Genomic DNA, 24,339 nt, shown 5'->3' with positions numbered 1-24,339 from the left:
TTTGAGATTGTTTATTGTCATTCTTCAACACACAAGTGTGAAGGAGAACGAAATGATTGTTTCTCCAGATCTGATGCAGCATAAAAACACAAATAATTATAAATGACACTCTAAACAACATAAATAGCAGTAAAAAAAACCTACAGTAAGCATTAAGAACATAATAGTTAAACCACCTTTCATTTCATCCTTTCAAAGCTGATATTTGAAAGTGCTGTTATACTATTAGTTGTTTTATTAAAATTGTACAGTAATGGCCTTAGGGATTGATTTTTGCAATTGCTATTAAGGTGGGAAGGAAATGGGAACAAATTGGGATTGTGCCTAGATACCTCAGATTATATGTCACATGTATATCAAAACGTAGTCTTCTTGTGCTCTTAGCTTCCAGTGGAGCTTAGGCCATTGATGAACTCCCGTCTCCATTGTCCAAAGTCGATGTTGTGTTTGAAGTTCATCATTGTATCCATTGTACAGGGGGATCGGCCTATACATGTTCACTAGAGCCCTATTGGCTGGCCTTGCCCATCTCCACCTTTCACAACGGGGGTATAGGGTTGGACTTTGAGAGGCAAAGCATATCACGGTGAAACGCATTATCTGTGTTTAACAACATAAGGAAGTGCTGGGGGCAGCCCGCAAGCCTTGCCACATTCCGGTGCCAACAGAGCATTCCCACAGTGTTTAGCAGAACCAACACAGGCAGAAACGGCGACAAAATGACAACAGCAAAACATACTCTTCTCCCAATCTCTCACCCGTGAGTCCTTATTGATGACCTGCAAGCCCCTCCCTTTTGGAAATCTTCGGGAAATCCCTGCAGAAACTGTCCTAGATGTGAGTAATCTCTCTCGGGGAAGCTGGAGGATGTTTGTTGCGTGTGCTAAAGCAAGCATGCACCTGTAGGAGGCTGAACTCTTCTTGGTGTCTTGAGTGTTGGATGAGAACGCTTCACACTAAATGTGGATGCTTGAGATTTCTCTGTCGTATTGTTCCTCTTCCTAATATATAAAGTTAGTTAAAGTTAAAGTCTGTCCCGAGACTTGTGGGCTCATCAGGTCAGTACTTGTGCCAGTTTCCGTGGCGTGGCAACTGAGAGTATGAGACTCCACCCCCCGGATAGGATGCCAGTCTATCGCGAGGTTAACCCCCAGCATTTTGCCAGTACCCATTTCAGCCGGGTGGACTGGAGCAATGTGTGGTTCAGTGCCTTGCTCAAGGACACAACATGGTGCCTTGGCTGGGACTTGAACCCACGACCTTCAGATCACTAGTCCAACGCCTTAACCACTTGGCCACACGCCACTTCCTAATGTATACAAACATTTAAAAGAACAGGAAAGTATACACTCCACCACCACCCCCCCCCCCCGCCCCCAACTTAACTCATGTAGAATGGATCTTGGAATAGCCCGATCTTCAATTTATATTGAAGTAACTGGCTTCTAGCAATGGTTATATGGGTTCCACATTTGGGCTGCACGATGGCGGCAGAGGTGATATTGGTCGGATAGCAGCCTCCTGGTACTGATTTGGGTGCTCAGATTTAATAAACATGGCCTTGCTCTCATGGCCATCAATGTGCACCCAGACAACGTCCATTTGTACGAAATCAAAGTCCAAACCCTTCAGTTGAGGTATGGATTACCCCTCTACGTTTCATTTAAAAAATTTATAAACAGCAGCGTCGTTGGTGATTTTCCCTGCAGTTAATGTTTATCAATTCGTATTTCAAGCAACACTTTAGAAAACCATATATTTAATCTCATGGAACTGCATAATTTCTAGCTGTTCAAATAATTGGCCGAAATTCATGTTTATTTCATGAAAAGTCATCACTGCAGAAAGTACAGGCTGAAGATTGTGTACATATGTAAATTTGGGTTCTGATTCTTTGCTCGAGAGAGAGATGCTGGTAGCGGATTGTGAGAATGATTCTGCCTTTTGTTGCCTGCTTTGAACAGTTTTGCAAAAGGCAGTGGCATTTTCTAAACTTTGGACAAAAAGAAAAACTGAATGCACATTTTCAAAGCCTCGCTGTGCAGTGTTTGCTCTGCTGTGCCTGATTGCCCTTGTAAAGCAACTGAAGAAAGAACTGAGGACTATAGTGTGTAGTTGATATTTTCAGAGGTTACCAGTTAAAATCTTTGCTTCAGTGATTTTTCCTATATTTTTAAAAAAATGCCTTTTGAAAAAAATTCATCTTGATAAAACAAACTTTTTTGTAGTTAAAGGATAAATGTTAAGTGTGTAGTGCCAGGCAGCAGATATGGAAACCAGATCATGTGAAGAGGTTGAATCAGGATGTTTTAAGTGACGTGAATTTCTAAACCCCCCCACAAAAGTGGTGAATTGCTATTGTTACTCATTTTTGCCTTGCCATTCACTCGTCCTGCTGCTAGCTGCTATTTCTGAAAGGATGTGCACTGTTTAAATAAATGCTGAAAAGGAACAAATTGTGCTAAACATCCTTTTCGTTAACATTTAATAATATAGAATTCGAGGAAATCGCATTAACCTAAGTATTCATGCAAATGGAGCAAGTTTCAATAGAGGGTATTTTGTATGCAGTTTCCATCTGCTAAACGGATTAGCTTGAGAGCTTTAAAGTGAATTCTGAGTTCAAGGTCGAGTTTAAAAACAGGTTGAATTGTTGTCCAGTTACGGTATTTGATAAAGTTTAATTGATTGTTCAATGTAGTTCTTTAGTAATTGATTATTTTTAAGATGGGAGCAGGAAATAGCTTTAACAAAATCTGGCAATGTCTCATTTTAAAATGAACTACTGAGGCAAATCCGAAATTCTGAAGGATAGGATTTTAATCATTTTGACCATTTTTTAAAAAAAAATTTATAATGTGTAGGCGAGCATTTGTTTTTTCCAGTTATTTTTATCTTGCCTGTTTCACCTGACAATAGCAATAGTTGCCTCTATTAAGACAGCAGCATATTGATGCCTAACTACTTCTGTAATTATTACTAACTTATTCCTTAAGTAGAACAGATAGATCTAGGAATATTGGTCCATAATCCCGAGGGTCGTAAAGAAAGCTTTTGGCACATTGGCTTTCATAAATCAAAGTATTGAGTACAGGACGCAAACACGAGGAAATCTGCAGATGCTAGAAATTCAAATGCTGGTGGAACACAGCAGGCATGCAGGACGAAGGGTCTCGGCCTGAAACGTTGACTATGCTTCTTCCTATAGATGTTGCCTGGCCTGCTGTGTTCCACCAGCATTTTGTGTGTTGTTGCTTGAGTACAGGAGTTAAGATGTTATGTTGATGTTGTATAAGATGTTGGTGAAATCTAACTTGGAATAATTTGTGCAGTTTAGGTCACCTAGCGACAGGAAAGATAGCGATAAGATTGAGAGTACAGAGAAAATTTACAATGATGTTACCAAGATTGGAGGACCTGAATTATAGGGAAAGGATAAATAGGTTAGGACCTTATTCCCTAGAGCACAGGAGAATGAGGGGAGATTTGATAGAGGCATACAAAATTGTGCGGGGTATAGATAGAGTAAATGCAAGCAGGCTTTTTCCACTGAAAATAGGAGAGACTAGAGGTCATAGGTGAAAGGTGAAATGTCAGAGGATGGTTGTGGGTGTGGAACAAGCTGCCAACAGAAGTGATGAATGCGGGTTCAGTTGTAGCACTTAAGAGAAGTTTGGTCAGGTGCATGGATAGGAAGGGTATGGAAGGTCGATGGGACTGGGGAGAATAATACTTCAGCACGGACTAGATGGGCCAAAGGGCTTGTTTCTCTGGCTGCAGTGCTCTATGACCTACTTGTTTCAATATATTAATCTTCTGGATGGTTTGAATTTATTATGTTAATTATGAATTATTGTACCTAACATTTAAAAGTAGACTGTTAGTGATAAATGTAGACTTGACCTCTTCCTTCCCAAATTTTAAGAGTCGGTAGAATCTCATTCTTGCTTTAACGCAAATCCTAAATAATTAAAAATGAACTCACACGCCACCCATTTCGGAATTGTTAGAATGTTGCAGGATTAAATTAATACAAAGCAGTCTGCTAAAGTTTTTGGCAAATTTCGGTCTATGCATTTTTCATGAAATAATTCACTCAATTACTTCACTGTTTTTAGATGGTGTCAGTTGTATAGAGGAGTGACGTAAAACAAACTTGTGGTCAATGGATTACAAACGGCTCTTACTCATTCCCTTTCCTGCAAGGATGAGAAGCTACTTGATTAACTTATCTTGACTTTGTTTCAGTAACAAGACAAGCATTGGCTGCTCTGAAATTAACTGCATTTGTATGTGCTCCAGCATACTAACCCATTTTAACTACGTGCATTTGACATCTACACCACACTTTTGTATCTTGACATTAAAATGGAGATTGCAAAGAGACATTCACTTTTTTTGCATGTTTGTAGCATGTCTCGGGTGCAGCTTTGAAATTAAGAAAAGGGAAAAAAAGATTAATTTGTCTGAATAAGTGGTAAGGGAGTGTCATATATCATGCAATTAAAAGGTGAATTTTTAATCTTTTTGTTTTCCCTTTCATCACTTTTTTTTGTCAAACGTCTACAGAATTGTGGTGCAAAATATATGAAAAACCTGATTTGTTTCTGCAAGTATTTCTGCATGTGTAAGGCGTGGAAAGGTCTGCCCACAGTGAAGCCCTGACAAGTACCTCAAAAGAGGAAAAGAACATGAAGCTGTAGTCGCATGCTGTTAAATTTGAAATGCAGAGTTGCTTCAACAGGGTAGCTTGTATACAAGACCAGAAAACAGCTGGCCCATCAAGTGTGCCCTGTCATTTCATTCAGAAAACATCTGGCCCATCAAGTGTGCCCTGTCATTTCATTCAGAAAACATCAGGCCCATCAAGTGTGCCCTGTCATTTCATTCAGAAAACATCAGGCCCATCAAGTGTGCCCTGTCATTTCATTCAGAAAACATCCGGCCCATCAAGTGTGCCCTGTCATTTCATTCAGAAAACATCAGGCCCATCAAGTGTGCCCTGTCATTTCATTCAGAAAACATCAGGCCCATCAAGTGTGCCCTGTCATTTCATTCAGAAAACATCTGGCCCATCAAGTGTGCCCTGTCATTTCATTCAGAAAACATCAGGCCCATCAAGTGTGCCCTGTCATTTCATTCAGAAAACATCTGGCCCATCAAGTGTTCCCTGTCATTTCATTCAGAAAACATCAGGCCCATCAAGAGTGCCCTGACATTTCATTCAGAAAACATCAGGCCCATCAAGAGTGCCCTGTCATTTCATTCAGAAGACATCAGGCCCATCAAGAGTGCCCTGACATTTCATTCAGAAAACATCAGGCCCATCAAGTGTGCCCTGTCATTTCATTGTGGCTGATCCATTTCACTCTTAGCTGGAATCATCTGCCTTCTCCCCATATCCCTTCAAGAATCCATCAACCTCTGCCTTAAATATACCTGATGACTTGACTACTACAGCTCCTTTGACAATTAATTCCAAAGATTCTCCACTCTCTGGCTGAAGAAATTCTTCCTTGTCTCTGTTCTAAATGGACACTCTTCTGTTCTGTGTCCTCTGATCCTGGACACCACCCACTATAGGGAACATCCTCACCGCATCCACTCTATCGAGACCTTTCAACATTTGATAGGTTTCAGTGAGATTACCCTTGAGCGATGCCTTGTTAAGCTCAAAAATATTTGCGAAAACATCTCCTTACTTTTGGATTCCTGGACCATAATTCTGTGTTTGATTTTTATGCCAAAAGCTTTGAGCATGTGTTCACCTAATTCTGTTATAGTTCCCCCCCCATCCACCCTCATGTCTTCTTCATAACTTTAGTTATTTTTGTTTTTATTCCATTTGAATTTTGGGTTTAATTTTAATTTTGGTTGTTTTGGGGCATTTTGGTTTTTTTTTAAAGGATGCAGACTCTGATAGTGGGGATGATTCAGACAAGAGATCTTGTGAAGAGAGTTGGCGGTTGATAACCTCCCTGCGAGAAAAGCTGCCCCCCAGCAAGTTGCAAACCATTGTAAAAAAGTGTGGCCTGCCTAGCAGTGGGAAAAAGCACGAACAGATCAAAGTTTACCAGATTCCCAAGCGACGTAAAATTACCAAAGACCCAAAGTGGGTGACGTTCTCAGACCTTAAGATCCAGGCTGTGAAGGAAATTTGTTACGAGGTGGCGCTGAATGATTTCAGACACACTAGGCAGGAGATTGAGGCTCTGGCGATTGTTAAGATGAAGGAGCTCTGTGCGGCCTACGGAAAGAAGGATCCCAATGAGAGGGAGTCGTGGCGAGCTGTCGCCAGGGATGTGTGGGACACGGTTGGCGTTGGAGAGGAGCGGATCGAAGATGTGGCGTCCACCGTGAAAACTCCGAGCGATGTGGATGTCCTCAAGTGCCACGTAGACAAACTGGAAAACATTCTGCAAGAGGTGAAGCAGCAGAACAGCACGAAGGAGGAAGAGATTAAAATTCTGCGGAACAAAATGCTGCAAATGGAGAAGGTTTTGCCGCTGCAGCCCGGGAAGCCTGCTTCGCCCGAAGAGGAGGGCGAGGACACTGGCCGCCGGAGCGGAAGTAGAGGAGAGAAGGAAGTTGACGAGGATCAGATGACCAAGGAGGAGAGGGTCTCAAAGTTGATGAGCGAGGACCCGGAGTTCCGGCGGGGGCGCCTGCGCTGGATGCGGCTGGAGCAGCTCCGCTTCAAAAACCTGCAGCAGCAGGAGATCGCGAAGCAGCTGCGGAGGCAGAGCGGGCCACACAGGTTCATCCCACCGCAGGACAGGAAGCTGCGCTTCCCCTTCAAGAGCAACCCCAGCCACCGAAACTCCTGGAGCCCCGGCACCCACATCATCATCACAGACAAGGAGGCTGTGGAGTTTGTGGTGGAGAGAGGCCCGAAGGAGGAGGAGGAGGAGGAGGTGGTGGGCGGCACAGAGGAGGAGAAGCACGGGCGTGAGCAGCCCCAGCCGTGGCGCCAGCACGGTCCGGGCAGGGGTCACAACCCAAACCAGCGCAACAGGCAGCACCACCGAAACGAGCAGCAATCCCGCTGGCGCAGTAACTCTTTCAACAGCGGACAGAACCGGGCCCTGCGTCGGCAGGCCTCGAACTCGACCGAATCGTTGCCGTCGTCCGATGGCCGGCAGACGCCCGAGTCTCCCACGCACCACCAGCGGCGCCTCCACCAGCAGCCGTGCCACTACTACAGCGGCTCCTCGGAGAATTGCTTTCACGCCGTCGAGTACCTGAGAACTGACAGGCCCCACCACAGCCATTTCACCACCCCGCCGAGGATGCGCCGCCAGAACTCAGCGCCAAACCTAAAAGCACGAGAGACAACTGTGTAGATGCACTTGACCACTGGAACGTGCCTCACATCTCCCCCCCCCCCCCCACCCTCTGCCAAACCAGCTGAGGCCTACCCACAGCCAACCACCCTCCAAGAACTTCCAATACGTCAGGCCGTGGATCCTGCTGAATTTCTGTTCACTGTAAATCTCGGAAAACGGAAAGGCCAGGTCTACTACAGATAATATTCTTTTTTTTTGGTCAGTTTAGTCATCAGACATGATCACCTTTGTCATTTAGAAAGCTGGCAGCCTAATTAATGTGCTGAAAATTGGCATTTGTTTTTGACAGTTGCTAATTGGTCAGTGCGCCTATCTTTTTATTTTAAAATCCAATTTTTCCCCGTTTTTACTCAGTTGAGAACTGAGTGGAAGGATTTTAATATCATTAAGTTTTGTCAATTATCAAATTACTTGCCAAGCTGACAAGAAGGAGCACAAGCAGTTAACAACTAATCCTTGAAAACTGACACGTCTTAATTTTGACTTTTGATAGATACATCTAGGAAAACCCCCTTAAATATAATTGTTAAATTCCATCTCAGAATGATTTCACTCCCTCACATTGCCTTTCAGATGTTTTCTTTAGACTGTAAGACATTGGAGTGGAATTGGGCCATTTGGCCCATTGAGTCTGCTCCAGAATTCAATCATGTTACTCAATGAATTCAATTAGTTACTTTCTACAAGTCTGCCTCATAAACTCAAGTGTCCTTTTCACAGGTCCAAATTGAACTTTAATTTTTAAGTGGAAGTCCAAATGTTACCACTATTGTGCTTTTTAATTTGAGGGGAGGAATCTTTTATTTTTTTGTGGGAGATCATTGTAGATTGCTGCTGATTTTTTTTTTGAGATCACTTGTATTCAATCAAAATGAGCAGGTATTATTTTGTATTTAATTTTTGTATTTGGACAGCCGGTTAAAAAGTAAAGTGGTGTAGTGAAAGAATTTGACAACACGACTGCTTAACAGTACAGGTTTACATACCTAAAATTAAAGCATGCAAAGATTTTCCCCCCCTCATAAACATAAAACCAAACTGTTAAATGTTTAGCATAAACCATTTGCAATTTAAAAAGTGTCAAAAATACTGTGTTTTATTTTTACATATTTTCTTTGATATGTATCCTGAGTAAGCTGACTGAGGGGCGGTAAGAGTAAAATTCCAACAATCCAGCAATGTTGGGACTTTGAAAGTGCCGATCTGTCTAACTTTTTGGACTTTTGGATGTTACTCTTTGATTTTTTAAAAATTTACTGAGATACAGCACTCAATAGGACCTTCCAGCCTTTCAAGCCACACCACCTAGCAATCCCCCGATTTAACCCTAGTCTAATCACGAGACAATTTACAATGACCGATTAACTGTGGGAGGAAACCGGCGCACCCAGTTGAAACCTATGAGGTCCACAGGGAGAACGTACAAACTCTGTACAGATAGTGGGGCAAGTATACCCAAGCAAACTTCTATTGCTGTTCCTTTCCGCGCCTTGTGGCGCAGTGGGTGGCAACCTGACCGTTTCTTTCGCATTTCTCTTGTTTCTTTTTCACGAGGCTGAGTCGCTGGCTCGATGCTCAATCCAGCACGAAGGAAAGCGTGCAAGGAGCCGGCCGGATCTGAACCCGGAACCCTGGCCTCAAAGTGTGGTGCAGATGCCACTTCGCCACCAGCTGGCCAAGCAGACTTTTATTTCAGTTGTTACCGTCTTACATAGTGGAATAATAAATCTTCCAGTGAGCCTGGTGATTTTAAAAAGGAGCAGGAAATATATAAACACTCTGGAACCCTGTTTCAGCCACACTTAAGAGTACAAGACATAGGAGCAGAATTATGCCATTCAGCCCATCGAGTCAGCTCTGTCATTTGATCATGGTTGATTTATTATCTCTCTCAACTCCATTTACAAAATAACTAAATGGAAACTGTAATTAATTTCCTATTCATGACATAGGACTGTATGGCCAGTTAGAATAACTCCTCTTCACTTTTGTGAATGAAATGGATCAATGATCGGCCAACTCAGTTCACTGGGATAATTAGGTGTAATGACTACTTCACTCCCGTTTAGAGAAACATGGCAAAATGCTGGAGGAACTCAGCAGGCCAGGCAGCATCTATGGAAATGAATAAACAGTTGACATTTCTGAAGGGCCACGGCCCAAAATGTTGACTGTTCATTCATTTCCATAGATGCTGCCTGATGTGCTGAGTTCCTCCAGCATTTTGTATGTGTGTTGCTCTGGATTTCCTACACCTGCAGAATCGCGTGTTTATATTTCATATCTAGCCATGTTCCTGATCGCTGGTGTTCCGGATGCTTACTGTTCATCCTACTTGATCTCTGCACCCTCAGATTGTTCATGTGGAATAAAGAGTAAGCCAATGGCTGCACCAAGCACTCTGATGCTGGATTACTGGAGTTTTACTCTCTTATTGCCATTCAGAATTGGGTTTTGTTTAATGAAGATTAAATGGCTTGAGTTTGAGAACTTGGTTCAAGATACCTTTTGAAGGCTTTGTATATTTTGATGTCAGTGACTCCAAGAAAGTTAGGAAAAAGCAGTCAGAAAGGAACATATAATGTGCCGTATCTACTTTAATACAGAGCAACAAACTATTAACATGTTGTAGTCTGAACTTATTTCAGATAATGTGATCACTTTCCTTCCTTGTAAAGAAGAAATGTTAGAAATAAGTAGCTCCTCCGTCTTTCATACAGATTTCATTTCAGAGTGATCTAATTAAATGTGCCTTCAATACCATAAGTGTTTAAACTTCATGTTTTAAACAAATTAAAATAAATTACTATTTACTTTAAATTTAGAAACTTTCTATCCAACTAATCCAAATAATTTTGGTACTAGGCACTGCCTCCTTGAGCATGTTGGTATTCTTTAAATAAGAATCTTCATCCCAAAATATTGGAAGAATGCTTTCAAAACCTTAAATTTTCAGACCTGGCATTTGTGGGATTTAACTCTGGAGACTATAGTTTAAGTGTGGGCTTTTTTAAAAACTCAGTTTTCTGAAGCTTGTGGGTTTTTTTTTCCCTCGGTCCCAATTTAATCACATTAAGACTACATTTTGGCTTAATATGTTCTATCGCTTAATATGTGAATGAGGGTTGTGAATAACGTAAACGAATGAAGGCATGTGAAGCTCCATATGGAAAGAGTTGATTTTTGATTTGGCTCGATTGAAGTTAGCCATAGGGTTGTTTAAGTAAAACTTCCTTCAATTTGTTAATTAGCATGTTATTATTTCCTTAACTATATGCATAATTAATATTCTTTAAAATTAATATACACTTGCTTATTTCTAATGTCTGCCTCAATTCATTTTAAATATTCAAAAATTAATTCATCTTTATGCTCTAGAAGCTTTGCATTGTAGTTTTGCAATTTGTTGCCTTTTGTCATGTTTCAAAAGAAGTTTAATAATTTCAGTTTTTTTAGCATTGAGATTGTCTGATTTCAGTTATTAACTTCCAAAGAATTAAGTGGACTTGATAGACTAAAACAAAACTTCTGACTTTGGATAAATGGCAAAATTGGTAAAGTTAATATTGTCTCAACATCAGTTCTCAATTATTTGAGAATAACTTTGTATATGTTAAGAGAAATTATCTATGCAAGGTCAATCTAGAATAATTACATTCTTGGATTACTTGATGAAGTTTGAACAGCTGCTGTATTGGATAGTGTTTCATTCTTGTTTACTGACAATACATTATACATTTATATTTTTAAAGCATAATACTGTCTGAGAGAGTGCAGGCTCATTTAACTAACACAGTGAAAGTCCTTTGATTCATGTGCACTCTGAAAGATGTAGAGTTTCTTAAAAACTTGAAGTGCCCACAGTACCTCCAAAGCTACAGATTGACCGGTGTCTTCCTCTGAACTCTCTTCTAATATATCCTGGTTTTAAAACATCCCATTTTCCAGCATTGCCATTACTGTTAGTAGGAAAGTTTATGTTGACCTTAATAATGATGCATGTAGCTAGTTTTGTTTCTTCAATTAGCTGTTTTTAAAAAAAAGTTACCACTGGTCTAAAATAATGCAGATCGATTTTAAGGAAACGGCGTTGGTCTGTTTCTTGCACCGAGAAAGAGATACTTTCTCCTCCTGTGGATGGGTCATGTATGCTTTAAAAATGGGTCTCAGTGGACAACCTTACATCGTAATAAGGTTTTTAGTGTGCTTTAAGAATTAATTCAATAAAGGATAACATTGATTGTATCCAGATTGTTTTCTAATATTGTAAATCTGTGAGTATTTTCATAACTTTGCAATCACAATGACTGTAATCTGACTGATGCCTTCTACGTCCTATCAGTTATTTTCTGGTTGTTGTCTATACATTGTGCCCAGTTCAGACTTATGTTTGAAGGTTTCAGTCAAATAAAGTGCTGAGTTTTCATATTTGTGTTGGTCTTTCTCAATATGGTGCTCAGAGTCTCTATGGAACTTTTTGCATTGCTGGGCTTGAACTTGCTGGAGTGACTTTGCATTGGCCCTTATGCTGTTGAACATCTGAGAAATCAGTAACAGGTTTAATATCACTGACATCTGTCTTGAAGTTGTTGTTCTGAGGCAGAAAGTGTGTATCTATGTTGCTGAAATATACCCTAGGACGTCCTGGGACACATCGTCAGTGATGTAACCTGAGGTCATTGGGTGTTTTGGGTTTTTCACCATCAGATACCATCGCCCAGGTGACCCAGCAGGGTTGATCAGACTCCGCTTTGCTTCCCAGCTGCTTTGTCCCCGGGTAACACCTCAGGCAGAGGGGAAGAAGGTGTTCTAAGACATTGAGTGTGTGTCTTCACACTCCTGTACCTTCTCCTAGATGGGAAGAGGGCATGTCCTGGGTGACGGAGGTCTTTATTGGCGGATGTTGCCTTTTTAAGGCATCGCTTTTTGAAGATGTCCTCTGCCGGGGAGGCTGGTGCCCGTGATGGAGCTGGCTGGGTTTGCATCTTCCTGCAGTTCGTGCAATCCTGTTCTGTGGCTTCTTCACACCAGACAGTGATGCAACCAGTCGGAAGAGGCTCTGCAGTACATCTGTAGTCAACTGCTTCAGCCCTTGGTAGCACGTCAAAGCTCCTCAAACTCCCCAAGAAATGTGTGCAAACAATTATAGTTTTGGAATCTAAATATCATTTTCCTTTTCGTTTTGCTATTCATCGTGATTAAGTTTAACCATTTTCAAAGTCCTAAAGGGTTTAAAACAAATATGACAATATTTAGTGCCGGGCAAAATGGTTTTGCTGTTTTTTTCAACTCAAACAATTGCTTTTTATGCAGAAGTTTACTCAATTTAAGCATTTATGTAGCATAAGGGAGAGAGATTTCTAATTTGTCATTGAAAGCTAACTAAGACAGGAGCAGTGAATAATTTATTATGCTTCAAGTCATATTTTCATTTTTGTTTGACCCCTAGCTGAGCCAAAAAGACAGTAAGACAGAAATATAACAGAGCCAGGAGGTTAAATAGTTGCTATGGCCTTCGAATTTGTGCACTAATGTTTCTGAAATGGCCCCCTCGTTTTCTTGAAACCGTTGAAGTCACTGAAGAATGTTATGAAGAAACTGATCATCTGGTGTAAAGTAAGTTGATTAAAAAATTAAGTGGTGGGATAGATAGAATTTTTCCAAGCACCCAGCTTTATATTGTCAGCACAGCTGTCCCATCTTTTCGTCCAAGTCATTAATGTAGCCTGCATGAGTGGCCGAGGATCCAGCATGGCCTGGGTCACCCTCAAGTGGGGTGAAAGGATATTAGTACTTGTTCATTCCAACTGCTTTCTGACCTTTACACAGCCTCTATCTGTGTTCATATATGTTTCCCATAACACCATGTTCTTGGGCAGCTCATTAAAGGGTGTTACTCAAAACAGGGAACTTGAAAGGTTCGATATATTAGGGACGTTAAGAGACTCGTAGATAGAGTCATAGAGGACTACTGCACAGACACAGGCCCTTCAGCCCATCTAGTCCATGCTGAACTATTATTCTACCTAGTCCCATCGGCTCGGACCTTAGCTCTCCATACCCCTCCTATCCATGTACCTATCCAAATTTCTCTGAAATGTTAGTGGAACTTGAATCCTCTGCTTCCTCTGGCAGCTCATTCCACACTCTCACCACCCTCTGAGTGAAGAAACTTCCCCTCGTGTTCCTCTTAAATAGTTTACCTTTCACCCATGACCTCAAGTTCTGGTTTCACCCAACCTCGGTGGGAAAAGCCTGTTTGCAAAGGCACATGTTTGGCAAAATAAAATGGAGGGCTCTGTGGGAGACGAGAGGTAGATTGGTCTTAAAGTAGATTAAAAAGCTGGCACAACATTGTGGGCCAGAGGGCCCATCCTGCACTCTGGTGTTCTATGAAAGAATCTTTTGAAACTGCAGATATCAGAGTCAGGTTTGTTATCACTGACTTGCTGTGAAACTTACTGTTTTGTGGCAGCACTACACTAAAAAATTACTATAATATACAAAATAATGCAAAGGTTGAAGAGTGTGTTTATGGGCTCAGAAATCATATGGAGATTGATACCCAGTTGTGATCCTCAAAGTTCTCTGGAACTTGTCCAACACTATTTCTCTTATGTAAAACCATAATGATTTTGTTTAACGTAATCGTTTTCCAAGTGCTTCTCTATCCTTAATGATAGTTTCGGACATTTTCCTGTCTGCTGGTGCCAGGCTTGTCCCAAAAAAAAACACATCAAATAATTTTTCAACTTCAATCAGCCTTGTAAGTGGTATTTCCTTTTGCTGAAGTATAGTATTCATAGCTGTAGTTACTTTTTTTTTTGTCCTAACCTCGAAACATAACTTGCCCCAACCTTAATACATAACTTGCCCCTTGCAAAAACATCAGGATGTACCTGGACTCCCTCGAATGGATGAAAATTGTTTCATAAAATGACAATATTGAAATACCAACACACACAAAATGCCGGTAGAACACAGCAGGCCAGGCAGCATCTATAGGGAGAAGCGATGTCGACATTTCGGGCCGAGACCCTTCGTCAGGACCGAAATACCCTTAGGTTTTATGTTTTTAAAAAATCTTTCATAAGATCAAGAGGCTGGTGCCTAAAGCCCTCGAGAGGTGTTGGTGGTGATAAGCAATCTGTGTGTTGATGATATTCCCCATGACTCTGTTTCTAATGAGGTCCAGTGGTAACGTCCATGCTAGGATGGATGTTACTTGGAGTGGAACTCGTGGGTGTTGCCCCTTGCCCTACAAAGGGTCCACTGTCTGCAGGCTCAAACCAGGAGCCGGTAGTATGTATTACACCAGCGTGGATGAGTTCAGCTGCTCCAATGGTAAAGAAGCAAGAGGTCAGCCAGAACACGGCAGCCCACAGGCATACAACCCTCCACTTCTCCAGCCCTGCTGTGGTGTTTGACATCTACAGAACGAAGAGCGGTAGTTACCCACAGCTCCACCTGAAGCCATGATCTGGTCCAGCTGCAAGGGTTTCAGCAGGAGCACTGTCACAGGAAAGCAGCATCCATCATCACAGACCCCCACCATCCAGGCCGTGCTGCCTTCTCACTGCTGCCGTTTGGAAGAAGGTATAGGAGTCTGCAGAAAAATGAATCTCAGGGTAGTATGCGTGCTTTAATAATAAATTCATTTTGACCTTTAAGCAACTGCTGCCTGCTGTAGGACCCCCCCCCCCCCCCACTGTTCCCCTTCAAGTGACATGCTGTAAAGCCATCGTTTCTTCTTCACCGAAACCCTCACCACGCCATCACTTTCATCCATCTCCCGGCTAAGTAACCCTGGGCATACCTTCACCACATGTGCTGTCAATGGTTCAGTAAGGCTGCTCACAACCATCTTCTGCTGGGAATGGGTATTAACCGCGTCTAGTAGATGAATAAAAAGAAATACGACTGGTAACAGAATCAGAAGTTGATACTGGAATGTTTAAATGTATTTAGTTATTTCAAAGTTTATTTTGATTATGAAAACATTGGTATCCTTGACTTCTGACCCCTGGCCAGTGCTGAAGTTTCGAATTCAAGAGCTGCGAGGTAATGTTGCGGCTCTATAGAGCTCTGGTTAGACCACACTTGGAGTATTGTGTTCAATTCTGGTCGTCTCGTGTGGAAGCTTTTGAGAAGCTGCAGAGGAGATTTACCAGGATGCTGTCTGAATTGGAGAGTGTGCAGAGGAGATTCACCAGGATGCTGCCTGGATTAGAGAGGGTGCAGAGGAGATTCGCCGGAATGCTGCCTGGATTAGAGAGGGTGCAGAGGAGATTCACCGGAATGCTGCCCGGATTAGAGAGGGTGCAGAGGAGATTTACCAGGATGCTGCCTGGATTAGAGAGGGTGCAGAGGAGATTCACCAGGATGCTGTCTGAATTGGAGATCAAGTCTTGTGAGGATAGGCTGAGTGAGCTCGGGCTTTTCTCTTTGGAGTGAAGGAGGATGTGAGGTGACCTGCTGGAGGTGGATATGACGGGCAATTGGATAGCTAGAGGCTTTTTTCCAGGGTGGAAATGGCTAATACAAGAGGGCTTAATTTTAAGGTGATTGGATGAAAGTATGGGAAGGGGATATTGGAGTAAATGTTTTTACACAGAATGGAATGTGCTGCCACAGGTGGTGGTAGAGGCAGATATATTATGAATATTGTAGAGACTCTTAGGTAGACACATGGATGGGAGAAAATGGAGGGCTATGGAGGAGGGAAGGGTTATGTTGCCAGAGTAGGTGATAGGGTTGGACCTGTACGGTGCTGTAGTATTCTACATATTCCAAATGAACACATTTCAACATCTTGGTGAAGTAATTGAGTTGGACTGCACATTTTAAGGTAGTCTAGTTTTTTTAATTTACAAAGCTCTTTCTCAAATTACAAATACAAACTGATTTTGTTCTCTAGCATTTTCAGATACATGAATGTGAAGTGAAATTTATTGTTATGTAACTACATGTATGTTACCATGTGTTGGCGTGTGGCCAAGTGGTTCAGGCGTTCGTCTAGCAATCTGAGGGTCACTAGTTCGAGCCTTGGCTGAGGCGGCATGTTGTGTCCTTGAGCAAGGCACTGAACCACACATTGCTCTGCGACGACTCCGTTGCCAAGCTGTATGGGTCCTAATGCCCTCCCCTTGGACAACATCAGTGGCATGGAGAGGGGAGACTTGCAGCTTGGGCAACTGCCGGTCTTCCTTAAGAAAAAAACATTGCCCACCTAGAAACCTTCCAAGGTGCAAATCCATGGCCTATCGAGACTAACGGAGGCCTACTACACACATATTACCATATAACGTATATAGAAGTGAGACAAATTTCTCCAAACTAGGGTGCAAAGCACAGTGGCACACATAACACATGTAGTACATGATAACTTATGAAGGTAAGGATAAGATCTACAGATGAATCAGACATAAATTACAGTTACACTTATTAAATATTGCAAGGTATTGAACAGATTAATCAGTGATACTTTGAATGTGATTCGGCCAGGAGTTCAGAAGCCTCATGACCTGGGGGAAGAAACTGTTTCTTATCCTGACCATTCTTGTTTTTGTGCATTGGAGTCTCCTGTCTGATGGTAGAAAGTCGAAAAGGAAGTTGGATGGATGGGTGGGATCCTTAATAATACTAAGGGCCCAGATGGATGGTTGGAGGAACCCCAATAATCCCCTCACAGTGCTTTGTAGGAACTTCTGGCCCCATACCAGATCCATTCCATGCATCTTGATGGAATTTAGAAGGTCATGGGGTGATGTGTTTGAAGTTTTAAAGATAACTCATCACCACCAACAGGGCAGAAACTATTACTGCTGGTTGGAGAGTTTTGCACTAAGGTGCCTCGGCTAAGAATTGTTAAGAGCTGGAAAGAAGCATTGGAAATGGGCAAGTGCAGGTTCGAATGAAGGAGTAGACACCAGTTTAGTAGTGCATTTGCACAGAGAGCAGAAGATAGAAGTTTTACACAGCGGTTCAGAGGGACCGAGCAAACAAATACAGATGAAGGATTTGGCATGAGTTTTCTGAGGGGGTTTGAAAACATTCAGTTTGTTATCCTAAGGAGGCCATTTTAGAAGATCACATTCAAGTTTATTGTCATTCAACCATATACACGTATACAGCTTAACAAAACAATGTTCCTCACGAACCAAAGTGTAAAACGCAATACCTACCTCGTTCGTACAATGATATCAGCAGAATAATATTAGTAGATAATAAAAAAGAAAGTTTTCTGTAGATGTACAAGTGGGTGGCAAGGTAGTGTTGTGGTTAGCACAATGCTTTACAGTACCAGTGACCCAGTTTCAATTCCCACTGCTGTCTGTAAGGAGTTTGTACGTACTCCCCATGACTGCGTGGGTTTCTTCCCACAGTCCAAAGACAGTTAGTAGGTTAATTATTCATTGTAAATTGTCCCATGATTAGGCCCGGATTAATTCAGGAATGCTAGGTGGCACAGCTCAAAGGACCTGTTCCGCACTATATCTCAATAAAGAAGTACGTTGGTAGAAAGTGCATATGTGACATAAAGTTAAATATGTGACAGTATAATAAAGGGTCAAAGGTTCATCTTATTATCTAAGTATGTATGCAGAATACAACTCCGAGATTTGTCTTCTCCAGACAGCCGTAACATATAGAAAACCATAGAAGCAGTTGAACGAAAGACATCAGTAATGGCACTGACATAAATATTGTGTATTGGGTGTTAGCAGGGTCTTCCGGCTAGTCACTACCTAGTGTAATTTGTGCAGCCTAATAGCACGAAGAAGGTAGATTTTAGACAATAAACGGAGTCACAGACAGTATGGAAGATGTACCACACACTGTACCATGAACTTTGAGAAGTGGTTAGTTGACAATGTTTAGCATTTTAATTGGGAGCCCCGGAGTCTTGAAGAGGTACTTCAGTCATTCAGAAAGTGAGCTCCGGTGTCTGGGACCTAATTGAGTTTGATACCAGTTTTCTGAATCGATGCCTCAGCGGTGCTGCCTGTTAATGCCCTGCCAGTGTGAAGTAGCGTTTGAAGGTAAATTCACTTTTAAATCTTATCCTGGGTGCACGCCGTGATCTTGTATCTGTTTAGCGTTATTTAATCGTTTTTTTACAATAAAGTGTATGCTAGGAATCCAGTGCTAGGCTCAGGCCTTCCATTTGTATGGGAGCTTCTCTCGTTGGAAAATGCATGGATTTTTAATATTAATACTGAAGTGGCTTCCAGTTCCAATGAGAAATATTCTAATATTTAATTGCATTTATTCTGATCTCCTGAGGTACAACTTTCTATGTGTGAATAGACTTATAATTAGTATGGTTTGTAATGTCTTATTAGACTTGTAGAATTAAATACTATGATAAAGCAACTGTGAAGATTACCTACCCAAATGTAATATCAAATTTGTATTAATTGCTTATTATAATTAACTACCAATCCAACTACCTTTCTCTTGAAGTCTGGTGATCATTAGCTCTGTATATGTCACAGAGTACTGCCGAGTGGTTATCGGTTTGTTCAGAATCAGGTTTAATATCTCCGGCATATGTTTTGAAATTTATAGTTATGTGAAAGCAATATATTGCATACATAATGAAAACTGTAAATTACAGCAAGGAAAGTGTATATAAATATTAAATAAGTAGTGCAAAAAGAGGGGGGGAAAGTAGTGAGGTAGTGTTCATGGGTTCAACATCCATTCAGAAATCTGATGGCAGAGTCAAGTCAAGTCACTATTATTGTCATTTCCACTATAACTGCTGGCACAGTAAAAATGAGACAACGTTTTTTCAGGACCATGGTGTTACATGACACAGTACAAAAACTAGACTGAGCTATGTAAAAAAAACAACACAGAAAAAAACTACACTAGACTACAGACCTACCCAGGACTGCATAAAGTGCACAAGACAGTGGAGGCATTGCACTAAATAATAAACAAGACAATAGGGCAATAAGGTGTCAGTCCAGGCTCTGGGTATTGAGGAGTCTGATAGCATGGGGGAAAGAAACTGTTACATAGTCTGGTCGTGAGAGCCCAAATGCTTCGGTGCCTTTAACCAGATGGCAGGAGGGAGAAGAGTTTGTATGAGGGGTGTGTGGGTCCTTCATAATGCTGTTTGCTTTGTGGATGCAGCGTGTAGTGTAAATGTCCGTGATGGCAGGAAGAGAGACCCTGATGATCTTCTCAGCTGACTTCACTATCCGCTGCAAGGTCTTGCAATCCAAAATGGTGCAATTTCCAAACCAGGCAGTGATGCAGCTGCTCAGGATGCTGTCAATACAACCCCTGTAGAATGTGATGAGGATGGGGGTTGGGAGATGGACTTCCCTCAGCCTTTGCAGAAAGTAGTGACGCTGCTGGGCTTTCTTTGCTATGAAGGAAAAGAAGCTGTTCCTGAATCACTGAGTTTGTGTCTTCAGGCTCTTGTACCTCCTTGCTGATGGTAGCAATGAGAAGAGGACACATCCTGCGTGATGGTGGTCCTTGATGGATGCCTCCTTTACGAGGCATTTCTCTTTGAAGATGTCCTGGATGCTGTGGAGGCTAGTGCCCATGATGAAGCTGACTGAGTTCACAACTTTTTGCAACTTAAGTCGATCCTGTGCAGTAGCACCCCCGCCCCCCATACCAGATGGTGATGCAGTTAGAATCCTGTCCACGGTACATCTGTAGAAATCTGCCATTGTGTTTGGTGACATACCGAATCTCCTCAAACTCCGAATGTACAAAATAGGAAAAAAATGTAGTGAGGTAGTGTTCATGGGTTCAATGTCCATTCAGAAATCAGCTGGCAGAGGTCATGAAGCTGTTCCTGAATCATTGAGTGTGTGTCTTCAGGCTCCTGCACCTCCAGTATGAGGGTGGTTGTTGTCATTGCACATATGCTTGTCATTTTGCTAACGGTAATCCTACCCGTTTTGATCCATTTTCGTTATTCTTTAGAGGTTGAATGTAACCATCTGAGCATTTAATTGCAAAAACCTCATCTATACTGGTTTGGAAACTCTTGTCTTTAATTTTCTGATGTAAGTTATGTTTCCTGAATGTGCCAAAGCAGATTTGGGAAACATAACTCATTTGTTTTAAAGCAGCAAAAATTGTCAAAGTAAATTTACTATCAAAGTACGTATATGTTACCATATGCTACCCTGGGTTTCCTCTTTTTTTTGTAGGCATTTAAAGAAAAATAAATAAATATAATAGAATTTATTTTAAAAACTACACATAAAGACCGACAAGCAACCAATGTGCAAAAATAGACTATAGACAATAGGTGCAGGAGTAGGCCCTTCGGCCCTTCTAGCCAGCGCTGCCATTCACTGTGATCATGGCTGATCATACACAATCAGTACCCCGTTCCTACCCTCTCCCCATATCCCTTGACCCCGCTATCTATAAGAGCTCTATCTAACTCTCTCTTGAATGCATCCAGAGACTTGGCCTTCACTGCCTTCTGGGGCAGAGCATTCCACATATCCACCACTCTCTGGGTGAAAAAGTTTTTCTGCATCTCTGTTCTAAATAGCCTACCCCTTATTCTTAAACTGTGGCCTCTAGTTCTGGACTCACCCATCAGTGGGAACATTCCTCCTGCCTCCAGCGTGTCCAATCCCTTAATAATCTTATATGTTTCAATCAGATCCCCTCTCATCCGTCTAAATTCCAGTGTATACAAGCCCAGTCGCTCCAATCTTTCAACATATGACAGTCCTGCCATTCCGGGAAATAACCTTGTGAACCTACAAACTGTGTAAATAAAAATTCTGAGAACATGAGTTGTGGAAAGTGAGTCTACAGGTTGTAGAATCTGTAGTCAGTGAAAAGGGAAAACCCATATTAAAAATATTGATGCTCGACTTTTTAAGACCAAATTCTTTATAAACTCAATTTGGTATGCATTCCTTAACTTTTGAATTTACTATATACATATTTAATTACATTTAATAAGGAACTTGGGTATTTTGCTTTCATTTTTCCCAGCCTTATTAAAATCAGATGAAAGTGACTGAATGTAAATCTTGACGCTCTCAGCAAAACCAGTCCAGCACCTCAGCCTCGGACTAATGGAAACTTGTAGTTCATCTGCGGTTGTCCTTTCTTCTACACGTATTCTGTCTTTATTGCCAGGACTATGAAAGTAAGCTAGAAGCTTTGCAGAAGCAAGTGGAAACTCGCTCTCTGGCTGCAGAAACAACTGAAGAGGAGGAGGAGGAGGAAGAGGAAGAAGAAGGTAAGGGGATTAATTCTGATTTTGTTTATTAAAGCTGCTTCATCGACAAGCTGTCGGGATCAGTCCTATTGGTGACAGTTCAAAACATTCATAATTGTTTGTAAAAGTTAAAATTGAGTTTATTACCTCATGCACAATAACATGGATATACAGGTGCAATGAAAAACTTACTTGTAGATACAGCATCAGATTGGCAGTATTCAAGTGGTTGTCCACTTGATCTTTGCCTCTCATAAGAAAGGACACAATTAAAATAACCATACAACGATCACAGCACGGAAACAGGCCATCTCGGCCCTTCTAGTCCGTGCCGAACTCTTAATCTCACCTAGTCCCACCTACCCGCACTCAGCCCATAACCCTCCATTCCTTTCCTGTCCATATACCTATCCAATTTTACTTTAAATGACAATATCGAACTTGCCTCTACCACTTCTACTGGAAGCTCTTTCTACACAGCTACCACTCTCTGAGTAAGGAAGTTCCCCCTCGTGTTACCCCTAAACTTTTGCCCCCTAACTCTCAACTCATGTCCTCTTGTTTGAATCTCCCCTACTTTCAGTGGAAAAAGCCTATCCACGTCAACTCTATCTATCCCCCTCATAATTTTAAATACCTCTATCAAGTCCCCTCTTAGCCTTCTACGCTCCAAAGAATAAAGACCTAACTTGTTCAACCTTTCACTGTAATTTAGGTGCTGAAACCCAGGTAACATTCTAGTAAATCTCCTCTGTACTCTCTTTCTATTTTGTTGACATCTTTCCTATAATTCGGTTACCAGAACTGTACACAGTTCTCCAAATTTGGCCTTACCAATGCCTTGTACAATTTTATCATTACATCCCAACTCCCATACTCAATGCTCTGATTTATAAAGGCCAGCATACCAAAAGCTTTCTTCACCACCCTATCCACATGAGATTCCACCTTCAGGGAACTATGCACCATTATTCCTAAATCACTCTGCTCTATTGCATTCTTCAATGCCCTACCATTTACCATGTAAAATAAAATATATTTCAGTGTAAAATGCTGCTGAACTCCATTGATTTGGGTTGTGGCAATTGGTTCGAGAACTGAATGGTGGAAGGGAAGTAGCTGTTCTTGAACCTGGCCTCTGTAGCTTCTGCTCAATGGAGGAGTTAAGATGTGAAGGAACGATCAAGTATTCTCTGTAGGAGTCGTCAGGTGGGGGATGTTAGTATGGGGAGTGAGTGATATTCTTGCTTTAATGTGACCTGCCTTTCTGAAGACTCCTTTTATCTGGTCTCTCTCTTGCCTTGGAATTTATTCTGGTTTAAACATTTCCTTCCCAGAAATACGCAGCCTCTCGCATTTTAACTGAGGTCTGGAGATTTCAGCCATTCAAGCAGAGCTTTGATAGCATTGTTCCTATGCTCTTTAGTCATGGGAAAATTGTCTAGAATTGCAAAGATCTGGAGAACCTGCTGCAACAGTAAAGTGGTGTTGGATAGTATAATAAGGAAGATAATGTGTTAAAATGACATCTGAACCACTGAGAAAAGTGAATGCAGTGCTGCATCTGGTCAAGAAAAAAAAACAATTAAGACAATAGTTTACAGAATGCAGGTTTTTAAATATTCTCCCAAATGTTTGAAACCTAATGTTTAAAGCGTTTGAATGATTTAAACAAATTAGCCTTCAAATAGAAATGAGGGCAGGAATTGCACTGTCAAATCTCTGAATGTTATCTATGGGTACATTCCACATTATGCAGGAGACACAAAAGCGTGACCATTTCCAGAATCACTCCAGGGAAAATGCTCCCTTGCTCTCTCAATATTTGAACAAGATCCAGGAGTCCAGTATTACCTGTGACAAATGACTAAAGGATCCCTCTTCAGCCTGCACAAAATGCCCTGATATCTCTGGGGGTTTAGAATTGTACAAGCCTGGAAACGGCCAATTCATTCATCAATCCGAAAACTCAGTGACTTCCCAATCAATTCCAGAAAGGGCATTTGTTTATCTATTCATTAATTTAGAGATGCAGGACAGACCATGTCCTTTCAGCCCAACGAACTGTGCCACCTGGCAACCCACCCACTTAACCCCAGCCTAATCACAGGACAATTTACAATGAGCACTTAACCTACTAACCAGTATGCCTTTGGTCTGTGGGAGGAAATCCCAAGCCCACGTTAAAAAAATCCTTACAGATAACGGCAGGATTGAGCTCCACCCCAAACTCGGAATAACGTCACACTCTCCCCGAGCTGCTGCGGCACCCTATTGAAGAATTTGGGAGAATTCACTCCACCTCAAGAACAAGGCTAGCTTTTGACTAATGTTAAATATCGGATGACCTAATATTTTATTTTCTGATTAATATTGAAACAACTGTTATTTTGGAGCTTAAGGTGAACTGGATACCAGACAAAGAAACTCGCTGGTATGCTGGTTTGTGGAGGTTTAAAACGATTACTGATTGTCTCTACAGAGCCTTGGACCCAGCGTGAGTACGAGCTGGCTGAGTGGGCATTCAGGAAGTGGAAGTATCACCAGTTTACCTCCCTACGGGACTTGCTGTGGGGAAATGCCGTCTACCTGAAGGAGGCTAACGCTATAAGTGTTGAGCTGAAGAAGAAGGTAGTGCACTGTTGGGGCCTAGCCTGCATCCATTACCTGTCTCCTGTTACCCTGGTGAGGTTGCTGGTGGGCTTGGGATTTATAGCATATTTGACTCGGACTGTTGCAATGCAACTGGAGTTTCATGTGGACCAGACTAAG

At 41.7% G+C, this 24,339-nt stretch overlaps 1 protein-coding gene across 11 annotated transcripts in view; it reads left to right on the top strand.

Annotated features, from left to right (window-relative positions):
* kif1b (kinesin family member 1B) overlaps nucleotides 1-24,339 on the top strand; it is a 266,957-nt gene that overhangs the window by 156,195 nt on the left and 86,423 nt on the right. For 9 of the 11 annotated variants that reach the window (XM_059952248.1, XM_059952249.1, XM_059952247.1 and 6 more), the window contains 2 exons: nucleotides 21,486-21,588; nucleotides 24,050-24,198. In XM_059952248.1, coding sequence (XP_059808231.1) covers nucleotides 21,486-21,588; nucleotides 24,050-24,198 — 252 coding nt within the window. Of the gene's footprint in view, nucleotides 1-5,906; nucleotides 9,455-21,485; nucleotides 21,589-24,049; nucleotides 24,199-24,339 lie in introns of those variants that run through there. The other 2 variants (XM_059952256.1, XM_059952254.1) reach the window with 1 other exon arrangement.

The sequence above is a fragment of the Hypanus sabinus genome, chromosome 27 (assembly GCF_030144855.1).
Source record: "Hypanus sabinus isolate sHypSab1 chromosome 27, sHypSab1.hap1, whole genome shotgun sequence".
Taxonomy (NCBI): Eukaryota; Metazoa; Chordata; class Chondrichthyes; order Myliobatiformes; family Dasyatidae; genus Hypanus; species Hypanus sabinus.
This window is presented reverse-complemented; position numbering and strand designations above follow the sequence as displayed.